This window comes from Hibiscus syriacus, unplaced genomic scaffold (genome assembly GCF_006381635.1).
Source record: "Hibiscus syriacus cultivar Baekdansim isolate YM2019G1 unplaced genomic scaffold, ASM638163v2 tig00112738_pilon, whole genome shotgun sequence".
Taxonomy (NCBI): Eukaryota; Viridiplantae; Streptophyta; class Magnoliopsida; order Malvales; family Malvaceae; genus Hibiscus; species Hibiscus syriacus.
This window is the reverse complement of record NW_024063392.1, coordinates 3,439,306-3,452,373: the sequence shown is the minus strand read 5'-3', so window position 1 is coordinate 3,452,373 and position 13,068 is coordinate 3,439,306. Positions and strand designations below refer to the sequence as shown.

Here is a 13,068-nt window from a genome sequence, read left to right as displayed (position 1 = left end):
GGCTCACGGGCACCAAGATGCTCCATTAGGTTGGCTTCCTTTTTGCTGTGTGCTTAGGGTAAGCCCTACAGACTTACGGACTTAAGGATACAGGCCCTAAAGCCTATCCTTAGGTTGGCTTCCTTTATGCTGTGTGCTTAAGGTAAGCCCTACGGACGTAGTTCTGAGGAACTGCGGATGGTGTACATGAAAAGGATTTAAACTATGAGTTTCAAAAGTGAAACTTCATTATGATTTTATGATGATTTAATGAACTATTACTCGTTTATTGTACCTACTATGGTTAAAAGATTTATATCTTTTCACTGGTTTTGATTGGAACACACTAGACATCCTTTTTGACTCTTGAAAACGTGATAGTATAAAATGTTTCCTATGAACTGTGATCTTCATGGATCCTACTCGATGGACTACTAATAAAACCCTAGATTATTCCTCAAATTGGTATACGTCGGATTCAATAAGGAAATTATATGGTTTTCCAATTATCTGCATGTCATGAAGCATCATCTGGTAGTTCTGTGTTACTGAGCTTTCTAAAGCTCACTCTATTACTAATCATTGCAGGTTAAAAGAATTGTACCAATGCAGCTATCGATTTCAGTAAGGGAGTTCTTCTGGCGTTACTTACAGAGGATGATACATGTGATTAGGGGGCATGTAATTGTATTTTGGTTTTATATATGAGTTTAAATATCTATTTTATTTCTGAATAATAATAAATCATTTTATGAGTTACATGTTTTGATAAAAAGTTTTAAATTTTCCGCTATTTTTACGGTGGGTCGCTCCGGTGGCCCTAATGTGACACTCCAGATCGGATCGGGCTATCTGCATCGGTCTGAGATGGTTACATTTAGTGGTATCAGAGCTATGGTTTGAGTCAAAATTTTCTTGATAGACCGGTCGGTCGAATATAAAAAGATGTCTGATCAGTACATGCCCCTAGACTACAAACGTACCTATCTGAGCCGGAACTCCAGGGTTGAGTCCCTATCTGTAACGAGTAAACCAAAGTTTCTATCCGTTAAGGCTATACTTGTATAAAAAGGAATACCAGTAACATCTGTCAAAACGCTGTAAAGTACCTCACAAGCCATGTAAGAGTTATTCATCTGAGAAATTCTGACTCGACTCCGGAAATAAAATTGGGATACGCTACAGCTCTATAAGCCTAATCTCATGACCAAGACTGAATTGATTACTCAAGGAAATTTTCGTTTGGATTCTTTTATTGAAATGAGGGTGAGTTCTTATAAGAATGTATACTCAACTGATTAAAGATTAGTAGATGACACATACTTTTGTAAAAGCTACTTGAAGATATTAAAGAACTGAATGAAGTTTCATTTATCTAATTATGTGACATGAATGAATTTCGAGGACGAAATTCTTTTAAGGAGGGGATAATTGTCACACCCCAATATGGCGTTAGTTTTCTTTCATATTAAAATATGTGAAATGATATGGAATTTGGTTGGCTAATAATTATTTTAGTATACCATTATTTTATTAAACAAATTGAAGATATTGAGTTAGGTAGAACATGGACAAATTGTTGGGTGAGATGGGATGGTATTGGGGAAATCATATAGTTTAAAATTTCTTGGTTTTCTACACTTTACGGAGAGAAGAATAAAACAAAAAAAAAATCTCTCCAGACTAGTAAAAGATTGCAAAGTTTCCTTTTCTTCATTATCATCAACTTCAAAACCTCTGTACTTTGAACTTTGAATCGAAACCCATATTCTGTAAACTAATGGGGGAGGAAGAGAATAGACCAGCTGAGGAGAAGAAAATGGAGGAGAAAAAGGTTGAAGAAGATGAAAAGAAAGGGTATGAATCTAAAGGAGAATATGCTCAACAACCTCAAGAGGTTATCTTGAAAGTTTACATTTATTGTGAAGGTTGCGCCCTCAAAGTCCATTGTTGTCTCAAGGGCTTTCAAGGTGTCGAAGATTTACTGACGGATTGCAAGAGTAATAAGGTTGTTCAGACCTCGTGTGGTGTTGGATCTAGAATAAGCACGAGACAAAACAGTGAGATAAGGAATGAAACCAGATTCGCGGAATGATTAAAGAGGGATCGAAGTGTTTTACTAGTCAAAATCGTGCGATTAAGGCAGCAACAACAATATTCAAGGTGCCAAGTTGTTGCAATGGAGGAATGGTTACAGAACACATAGATGAAACAACAACAGATAATGACATTCCTTGCTAAAGCTCTACCAAACTCAACTTTTATCCAATAATTCGCTCAGCAAAGACAGGTTCATGGGGTCGAAATCGAGGTAAAACGCCAACTAGCAGCGAGCCCCAGCTTGTAGAATTGGCAGCAGGAAGTCGTCCCTATGGTGGTCGATAATGATCAAGTCAAGGAACAAGAAGAATTGTATTCCATCGAGTGAGAGATCAAGACGTTTTTCACATTCACCATGGACAATGAATCCAACAGTGAAATCAAGTTTCACGTGGGTTTTGATAAAGATGGATAGTGAATTAAGGATAATTGCAGCTTCAGTCATCCGTTTTGGTATGGTTTCGACTTTGTCATCTAATTTTAATAAAATTTCACCCAATCTCTGTGGGCATGTGGTAGGACTCTGTGGGACATGACACCAAACTCTGCTATTACGATGTCCTTGGGGGTGGTGCCTATACCCGAAAAATTAAGGGAGGGAAGACTACGGTGGTTTGGGCATGTCCTTAGGCGACAACCATCGGATGCAGTCAGGAGGGTGGAGTCGATTACAGTCGACGGTGCCAGAAGGAGAGGACGACCAAGGCGGAAGTGGGAAGACTGCTTGAGATTTGATTTAAAGGATTTAGCCCTTACTGAGGACATGACCTCTGATAGGAAAGTATGGAGACTTAAGATCAGGGTAACTGAGTAGTACAGATCACATCCATAGGGTATATCATCTCTGTCTTCTTTTTATGCATTTGTAGTAATTTCCATGACTTTTTCTTTTTATACGTTTCTGTCATTGGAATTTATGAAGGCTTAGAACTACGGTAGCGGAGTAGTGTTGCTTTAGTTTAGGTTTTAACACATTTGACTTTATTCCTTCTCGTTGGTTTCTATCATTGAATTTTGTGTATCCTTTACTTCAAGTTTTGCTCTTTTTTAATACTAGTCGGGTCTTACGTTTCTGTCTATATGCAGAGATTTTTATGTAGGGATTTATTTGCAGGGATTACTTCACATTTCAGACGCACATATGTAGACTGCATATGAAGACTGTTCAACTATTTATTTATTCATTTATTTATACATGCATGGCATTTCTATCTTTACTTTGAATTTTTCTAACTGCCGGAGGTCTTCCACGGAAGCTGCTCTCAACCAGGTATTGGGGGCAGCCTACTACCCTACCTCCCTTTTACCCCATTGCATATGGAATAGGGTTTTATTGTTGTTGTTGTTGTTGTATATTGACTCCTAAAGTTTTTAGTTTTAACAAATGGATCCTCAAATTATTAATTAGATTCTAATAAGTTATTTTTATGGCGAGGAAAATTATTTGAAGTTGTATTTGTATGATAGATTGTCCGTGTTCGTCAGAAAAAGATTGGAAGCTATAAATCAAGTTGGTGAGCTGAATTTCATGAGTAATATTTTGGGTTTTGTTGACGTCCTGAATCCGAATCCGAAGTCCGTTTCGCCAAATTCAAACTCGGTAAGCTATTTTTCACTGATTAATTACCCGATTCGATCCGTTTTTCGCAATTAAGCTTCGTTTTTGATATAATTTCTGTTGATATGTATATGAGGAATTATTGGAAGTTGAATTAAAGATCAAGTGTGTTTGAATGGAATTTCTATGATCGATCAGTATGGCACAAAAAATCGAGGTAATACTTTACTAACTCTTTATGCTTTATGGATCATGTGAATATTGGTAACTGCATGAATAAGATATTATTGGTCTCATATGTGTAGTTAATTAATTTCTACACTCGATCTATATACGATAAAAATTCGGTAAATGATTATGGTTCAGATGACTTTTCTAAGAAATTGATGGATTGTTAGAATTAAAATTACAAGTTCTGTGTTTAGACATAAAGGAATCAGCTTGGATCTGTAACATATAATTTATTTCATCAAAGGTACATGGATGAGAAATTATGAGAATATTCCGGTAGGATAAATTACAGAAATACCCTTATATTGTAAAAAGACAAGATTTGACCATAGAAGGTGGATAAAGGATTTTTAAAGACATATTGATCCGATAAAATTTCCGATGTGCATAAGAAATGCTAGTTTTGTTTAGAAAATTTGGATATCTGGTTTTTAACCCCAAGGTGGTTTGTACAAGATACTAGAAGTTGTTAAGAGAATCATTTCAAGAGCAGAGAATGTTCAAGAAAGAAATTAATCATAGGATCTCTATATTATAATTATTTTTGTTAAGAGTTAATACCAAAATTATCTGGTTAAGAAATTATGAAAATGCCCTTGAGAGGTAAAATAGTCCGAGTTGACCCTGAATGAGAAAGTACTTTGAGGATTCGTACTTAACTCGATTAATTACAAATTTAATTGTTGACATCCTATTTTTGTATAGAAAATTACTGATAATTTCGTTACTAACATCTGAGAAGGCATTCAGCTTGGAAATCACCGAATTGAGTAAGTACATGACAAATATTTTATAGATGCTGCTCTTTTGTCAGAATTGTTTGAAAAAACTAAAGTAAATGATAAGTTTGGATTAAATAATAAGACTAGACGGAAGAAAATGATTGAAATACCCTAGATCTGTAAAATGACTAAAATACCCTTGTAATGAAAATGAATCAAGAATATCACCAAGCCAGGAATGAATGGATATCCTCAAGCTTTGAAATGAATGGTAAAATATTGAACACCAAAATGACCAAAATGCCCTTATGGCCTAGACTAAGTAAATGTCTTGGGCTAATTAAGGAATTCAAATAAACATAGGTGTTGTATTACCCTTAAAAGTAATGGAACATAATTTAAGTGAGTAGATCAACCCTAAAGCTATGTCAATACATGAATGGCATAAATATCATTTGAATGTGTGTTAGTATTCACAAGTGTGGATCGATGATAATTATGGACGTACTCAGCTCAACGCTAGAGCGCATTTGATATTAAGAAGTGGATATTTGTGAGATAAATCAATCACGAATACCAAAATGATTTTAGTATATGACCAAAGTGAAATGAACGGAAGTGCAACATGTATCCGAAACTCATAAGTGTCTGAATTAATCTGGAAAACTTTGAAGTAACCGGGATAAACTTGCTTGCTAAACGAACTAAGTAACCTCAATGACTGAGGATTCAATAGGTGATTGGATGAGTTTGGAAACACTAATAAACATACATGATGAATTGTCCTTATGGGTCATGAACCATGAATCAAGTACGTCTTTATTTTTTTGATATCATTGAAACGTGGAGATAAAATAAAGACCATAAGAAGATCTATTCAGCAATGATTACGAAGATGATTATTTACATGAATTATTAGTATTAAAGAGTAAATACCTGGAAAGACATTAAATTGATGGGTCGACACGTATTAGTTCTGAGAGTTGTTCAGTTCGAATAGTTTGATAAATCACTCGATCAACATGAATTGTAATGTCTGGAATCTTCGTTTCTCTTTTATTATCTCAAATCACTCCGGTTATTCCTGAACACTTTCCTGATGCACATGAATCATAGTGGAATTCTAAAGCATAAATCTGAAATGTTTGAATAGATCGGTTAGAAATCGATTCTCTTCAATAAGTTCTTGCCCATGGAATCCGATCAAATTGCACAACTTTCATGTTATCTATATTGATAACTACAAAATGCCTCTGAAAAATACTTGGATCCTCTAGTTTGTTCCCTATGTACTACATAATTGTTTTATATGTTTTGAAAAATGGTACATTGAAAACTATAGTTTACCGTTATTGATACACCGACTTACTGGTGATGGTTTATAGACTATGACTGATATATGATTATTGGTTTTCACTGATATATGATAACGATGATTACAGATTTATGGAAAATATACTTAATGCATAAATTGTAATTTGAAATACTGATTTTTGGTTGGATTGAATTACGGAGGTATAGCTCTGATATAGCTAGTAAACCTTACGGACCTAATGTGACGGGCACCAAGATGCTCCATTAGGTTGGCTTCCTTTTTGCTATGTGCTTAGGGTAAGCCCTACGGACTTACGGACTTAAGGATACAGGCCCTAAAGCCTATCCTTAGATTGGCTTCCTTTATGCTGTGTGCTTAAGGTAAGCCCTACGGACGTAGTTCTGAGGAACTGTGGATGGTGTACATGAAAAGGATTTAAACTACGAGTTTCAAAAGTGAAACTTCATTATGATTTTATGATGATTTACTGAACTATTACTCGTTTATTATACCTACTATGGTTAAAAAGATTTATATCTTTTCACTGGTTTTGATTGGAACACACTAGACATCCTTTTTGACTCTTGAAAACGTGATAGAATGAAATGTTTCCTATGAATTGTGATCTTCATGGCTCCTACTCGATGGACTACTAATGAAACCCCAGATTATTCCTCAAATTGGTATACGTCAGATTCAATAAGGAAATTATATGGTTTTCCAATTATCTGCATGTCATGATGCATCATCTGGTAGTTCTGTGTTACCGAGCTTTCTGAAGCTCACTCTATTACTAATCATTGCCGGTTAAAAGAATTGTACCAATGCAGCTATCGATTTCAGTAAAGGAGTTCTTCTGGCGTTGCTTGCAAAGGATGGTACATGTGATTAGGTGGGTCGCTCCAGTGGCCCTAATGTGACACTCCAGATTGGATCGGGCTATCTGCATCGGTCTGAGGGGATTACAATTTGTTTTGATTTTGTTTAAATGAATCAAATAACATTTAGCGGCTTTAATTATTCCTCTTTTTTCAAAGTTAATTAAATTGACTTAATTATCTTAATTTAACATGTTAATTGGCGTTTAGAATTAATAATAACGTTCAAAATTCTGAAAATGCCACATGTATACAATATATGGCAGCCTGACATGTTTTTTTTATGATTTTTTAATTATCATGTCACATATTACTAACCGTTTGAGAGACTTAAATCGGATGAACCGATAATATTAAAATCACATACACTTAATTAAGAAATTAGTTGTCAGAAACAAAGGAACTGCTGACATAATTTACCCTATATACCGGTATCTACTTTCCCTCTCCATCTCCTCACTCCTTCAGATCCTCCATACAAGCTCCTCCAAGCTCCTCCAAGCTCGCCCATCTTTCTCCCTCCTCTCCAAAAGCAAATCCATTCATACCCTCAAAACAAGTCCACCCCCACTTCATCAAGATCGGCCTACACCACACCCTGTTCGCTCTCAGCAAGCTCATCGATTTCTGCGCCGTCTCGCCTTCGGGTGACTTGCCTTATGCGCTTTCCCTCTTCGAATCTATCGATGAACCTAATCAAGTCGTTTGGAGCACAATGATTAGAGGGCTTTCCTTGAGTTCATCCCCTGAACTCGCCTTGGATTTCTTTGCTAAAATTATAACGTCCGGTCTTGTCCCGAATTCTTATACTTTCCTTTTCGTTTTTTAGTCTTGCGCGAAAATGGATGGTATCCAAATGGGGAACAGGTTCATGGAAAGGTTTTGAAGCTTTGGAAAGGTTTTGAAGCTTGGGCTTGACTCTGATGCCTTTGTTCATACTTCACTTAGTGAATTAGGTAATGCGCGTTTGGTGTTTGATAAAAGTCCTTTGAGAGATGCAGTCTCTTACACAGCGTTGATAATTGGGTATATATCTATTGGTTATATGGAAAGTGCTCGTGAACTTTTCGATGAAATTCCTGTTCGAGATGTAGTGTCCTGGAATGCGATGATTGCGGGGTATGTCCAGACCGGTCGATACGAAAAAGCATTGGCCTTTTTCGAAGAGATGATTGGAGGCTCTGGAGCGAATGTTGTGCTTAATGAAAACACATTGGTGACGGTCCTGTCGGCTTGTGCTCAGTCGGGTTCTCTTGAAACGGGGAAGCATTTGGAGAACAGGGGAAGTTACGGAGAAGATGTATTTGAGGAAGAAAACCTATAGAAAAAAGAGTAAATTAATATTTTATTTCTAAATCATTTTAGGTTTATGGTTTTTTTAATATCTAAATTTTAAGAATTAAAATAAAAATTAAACAAACAGAAGTTAATGTATTAATAATAACATTTTAATTAAAATGAAACGAAAGTGATCGTATATTATATTTATTAAGTTCAATTACTATAAATTTATAAAATTTAAACGAAAATGATTATTTATATGGTTTATTTTTCTTATTATATAAATAGTGTCCAAAATTATCAAATGTTTATGGAATAGATTTTTGGTATTAAAGAGTAATTAATGTCATTTGCCTTGGGTTGAATCTCACGACTTATCGTAAATATTTTAAAAATAATAATTAAAAGTATTTACTGTTCACGGACCAAATGGAGCCAGAGAGATGTAATGTAAGTGAAAAATCAGCATTAGAATTCATAACAAACAAAGGGTCAATATCTAATAATTAATTTTAGAGCTTAATTTGATATTTTATTTATTTTTATTTAATTAGACATTTTAATTAATTTTAAAGTTAAATTTGGTATTTAATATTCTTTATTTAATAAAGAATTGGAGTTTGCTTTTTTTTTAATTGGCTAAAACTCGCAAATATCTGTTGGATTAAAAAGTTAAACTTAGGTATTAATTTTAGGGCTATTGAAGAAATATTAACTTTTGGCGTTTAAAATTATCCGATTTAATATATTTGATTTATTAATTTATCGATCTAAATAAAAATAGCATCCCTTCTTTTACGTTTATAATTTTTATTAATTTAATAAAAATACTATAAACCTAGAAGACTAACAATATTTTACCTTTTCTATAGTTATAAGACAACAATTAATATTAAAATTAAATAAAAATTATAACAATTATTAATATTTTAAACAAAAATAATAATCCAATTTTATAAATATAACATAAAAACTAAATTTAAATTTTAGTGTTTTTTATTTACGTAAAAATATCTAAAATAGAGTCTAAGCAACGACGAATCTACTAAGGAGTTGAGAGGGGTAGCAGTTCTCTTAAATTTTTAGTATATTGATATTTTATGTTTATGTGTTTTTTTATTTAAATCTTAATCAATTAAGTCGCTCTCTCTTCCCCCTCCCCCCCCCCCCTCCTGTTCTTTTTTTACAATTTGTGTTATTTTTTATAAATTAAATTATTTTTTTTCTTTGATTTTGTTTAGTCGACGACGATACCAATTTTAATATTGATTGTCGATCGTCGGTTGTCTTATTTTTCTTTATCTTTTTTAGATTTTTAGGAATACTTATATCGTTATGACATGTTTATCTATGTCTTTGTGACATTTTATCTCTATCTTTTGGCAGTTTTCGGTTTTTTTGTCGTTGTTTTTGTTTATCTTTTTTTAAGGTTGGATTTGACATCGTCATGACCAATCAAGATGACACTTACTTGTTATCATACTGATTTTTCCTACTTTAGATTCTCGGATTGATTTAGATACGCGTTTTGCGTTCGTGGATAGTTTTCTCACGTCGTTTGCCGATACAGTTAGATTTGTTCCTATCTTTATTTTGTTCGAGTATTTTGGTTATGATTTTTTAACTTTTTCCTTCTTTGGTCATTGTGCGATCTAGGTAGTTAATTTTTATATTAATGATTATAGGAAAATGTCTTAATTATAATTTAGTTTAGGTTTACAGTTATACTTGTAAATCTTCATTGTAATTTTGGATATTTTCTATTTTTTAATAAAAATCTTAATAAAATTAAGGTTTTTATTCCTTCTAATTTTTAAATTTTAAATACTTAATATAGCATTTTTTTTTATATAAACCAATTAACCCTTTCAATATTTGATTCTACTTCCTTCTCTTAGCCCAAAAACTCTTATACAAATATATAATACTTAATTGTATTATTCAAAGATTCATTAATTATTTTATTATTACTTGTAATATGGACTTAGATACTTGTAAACAGAACTTACCATACATATATATATATAAAATATTGATTGCTAATCCTCCTAATGCAAAGTACAAAACTTGGAATTTATTGACATACATGACTTTCCAGGTTGATGATGAGATAAGAAAATCTCACATGAAAATAAAGGTTTGGTCATTGGTCATTGGTCATTGGTCTTGGTTGGTAAGGGAAAAAACATCATTTTCAGCATATTTTCGTGGTGTCCTGAGACCAGGTTCTTGTCCATAACCTGCAAACATCTATATCCAATTGATTGGAAACTTCATATTTATATATAACTCTGCTGTCAGATCCTTTCATTGATCATGCAACCAACCCCCAACTAGGATTTTCCTGAAACAAAAACAATGAGGAAGAAGAAGGAAAGTCGGGCGTCGGCGAAAACGAAAGAGAAACAACTTCACAGTCTGATCAAAGTTTTGAGGCCCAAGGTTTACATTACAGACAGCTCAAGCTTCAAGCAGCTTGTTCAAGAGCTAACAGGATATCAGAGCCAAATTACTGATATACCTATAGAGGTCGAAAAGGTTCCCGTCATGGAAAACATCAAAATAGCTGCCCCTGCTATCACCACGACATCTTTGGATTCGTTGGAGTCTTTTGAGCAAGCATTTCAGTTGGAAGAAATAGATGAAGAAAGTGGCCTGATGAAGACGGCTGATCAGGACATGTCAATGTTTGGTCGTGTGCCTTTGTTGACAAGCCAAGGACATACTGATATACCCATAGAAGTCGAAAAGGTTCCCGTCATGGAAAACATTGAAATAGCTGCCCCTGCTATCACCACGACATCTTTGGATTCGTTGGAGTCGTTTGAGCAAGCATTTCAGTTGGAAGAAACAGATGAAGAAAGTGGCCTGATGAAGACGGCTGATCAGGACATGTCGATGTTTGATCATGTGCCTTTGTTGGCAAGCCAAGGACATACGGATTGGCGAGCATACCGGAATATCGAGTCCTGGCTTTTTGACGCTGATGATCATGAGCCGTATTCTTGGTATACAGGTTCCACCATGACTGAACAGGAGGCCAGCTTATTTGACTATGAATTATTATATTAAGCCTTGACATCATTGATTGCTGCATATGTATAATGAAACATTTTAGATCAAATGTAAAGAACAATGAAAGAATATATATAATGATTGTATTTATATTTCTGAGAAATGGACATTTTCTGATATAAATAGAGAAAGCAGACAAACCAACATATTGAAAAAAACATGCACACATTATTTTGAAAGTCAAGGAAAGATATTTGGAAACCGAGCCATCCCTTTGTTATCTTGGCCTTCTATGAACTTGTGTAGCTGGGAGGCTGTACAAGGACTTCAATTGCCGGCTTATCAACTTGCTCTTATTTAGAGCAAGCTGGAGATCCAAGTCATCCGACCACCATTGCTCCAATCCGTTAGCCTCCAGAAACGTTTGTTTCCCTTTCGACATCACAAACAACTTCGGCTCAGCTTGTCCGTTTGAAGGTCCAACATTCTCCTTGTCTGCATCATTTTCATCTTGTCTGTCAGGGTCGGTATAGTGGCAACAGATGTAATCACTATTATTCACATATAAGTGAGGCACCCATTGTTTCAATCCGACTGAAGCCTTCTCACCATATATATGACGTAACCAATTCTTTAGACCTAGAGAGTTATCCTTGATACCTTCAACACCAATGGCCCGAGGTTCACTGCTCGAAGGAAGCATCAACTTGAGTCTCTTCCAAGCAAACCCCGCCTTTTCTCCTATATTTCTTAAGCTCATAGCTAGAGAAATAGAGGGCGGGTTAAACAAATTAGCATCCACATAAATATCCTCTTTAGCCAATGCTTTTCCCACTTGTAAAGCAAAACCAGCCCCCAAGGAATGGCCTGCAATACATACATTGCTGCTTAAGAAACATTGCAATTGGAACTCCAGCATCAATAGTTCCTGGTTCCGTATCCTCTGTCCACTCTTGTTATTAGCGGAAGCCATAGGCGAGTTTTGTGACCTGGATGGAGCTTGCCCTTTGGACAATGGCTCCCTTGGAGCGATAGTACGAGATTCTGAGGGACTACTTCTAGCAGGGCGAGCAACTTGCATTGATGGACCACGGGATGTAGGTATGATTGAAGCAGAAGCTATTTGTTTTGGTCTTCGCCTAGTTATTGAGTTGGGATTTTCGAAAGTTATCGTTGAAAGTGATGCGATTAATGTCGTAAATCAGCTTATTCACCACCGATCCGACTTGTCTATTATTCATTTCATCTTGGCCGATGCACGACACCTCATTGAATCCCATCCCGACTATAATATCCACCCTATCCGACGTTCGGCTAATATTGTAGTGCATACTCTGGCACACTACGCTTCTACTAATTTCTCCTGTCTTTTACATATGATTCTCCTACTTGGTTATCTAATGTTATTGTAACAATGCTATCGTTGGTTAATGAATTTCATGGTTATCTTAAAAAAATAATAATGAAAATTTAAGTGAGATCAAATTTTACAATGAATATTGAATTTGGATTTAGAATAAAAATCTCTTTGATTCGACTTGACTCAGTAATAGTATAATATTTTATTATAAAATTTATGATAATTACTATAATTTGTTAATTAAGTTCATGTTTTATCAAATATAAATATTTATATATATTCATATCAGATTTGATCGAAATAAATTTTTTTATCTTAAAGTTCTAGTTGAGTTTGATTCATATAGAAATATATTTCTTAAATAAAATTGAATATAAAATTGAATGATATAAATATGATTTTAAATCATATTGGACTTAAATGAAATAAATATATTTCTTAATCGGATTAAATGAATAAAAAAATCTAATCGAATTCAACTCGTTATCATCCACCACGCATCTCATATGAACATGTGGAGGATATGGCAAGTAATTAAAGGCACGTCAAAGATAGAAAAAATTTATCAGCTTATCATTAATTTACACAATCCATCGTTTTATATAAAGTCATGTAAATATTCTAACTGC

General features: G+C 34.4%; 2 protein-coding genes across 2 annotated transcripts; one reads left to right on the top strand and one right to left on the bottom strand.

Annotated features, from left to right (window-relative positions):
* The first annotated feature begins 7,217 nt into the window (after positions 1-7,217).
* LOC120182791 (pentatricopeptide repeat-containing protein At1g08070, chloroplastic-like) lies at positions 7,218-8,142 on the top strand. The gene has a single exon (XM_039187659.1). The coding sequence runs from the start codon at positions 7,829-7,831 to the stop codon at positions 8,105-8,107; it is 279 nt and encodes a 92-aa protein (XP_039043590.1). The 5' UTR covers positions 7,218-7,828; the 3' UTR covers positions 8,108-8,142.
* A 3,212-nt stretch (positions 8,143-11,354) lies between these two features.
* On the bottom strand, positions 11,355-12,160 carry LOC120182919. Its single transcript, XM_039187745.1, has one exon. It carries the CDS (start codon positions 12,158-12,160, stop codon positions 11,357-11,359), a length of 804 nt encoding a protein of 267 aa, XP_039043676.1. The 3' UTR covers positions 11,355-11,356.
* Positions 12,161-13,068: the final 908 nt, after the last annotated feature.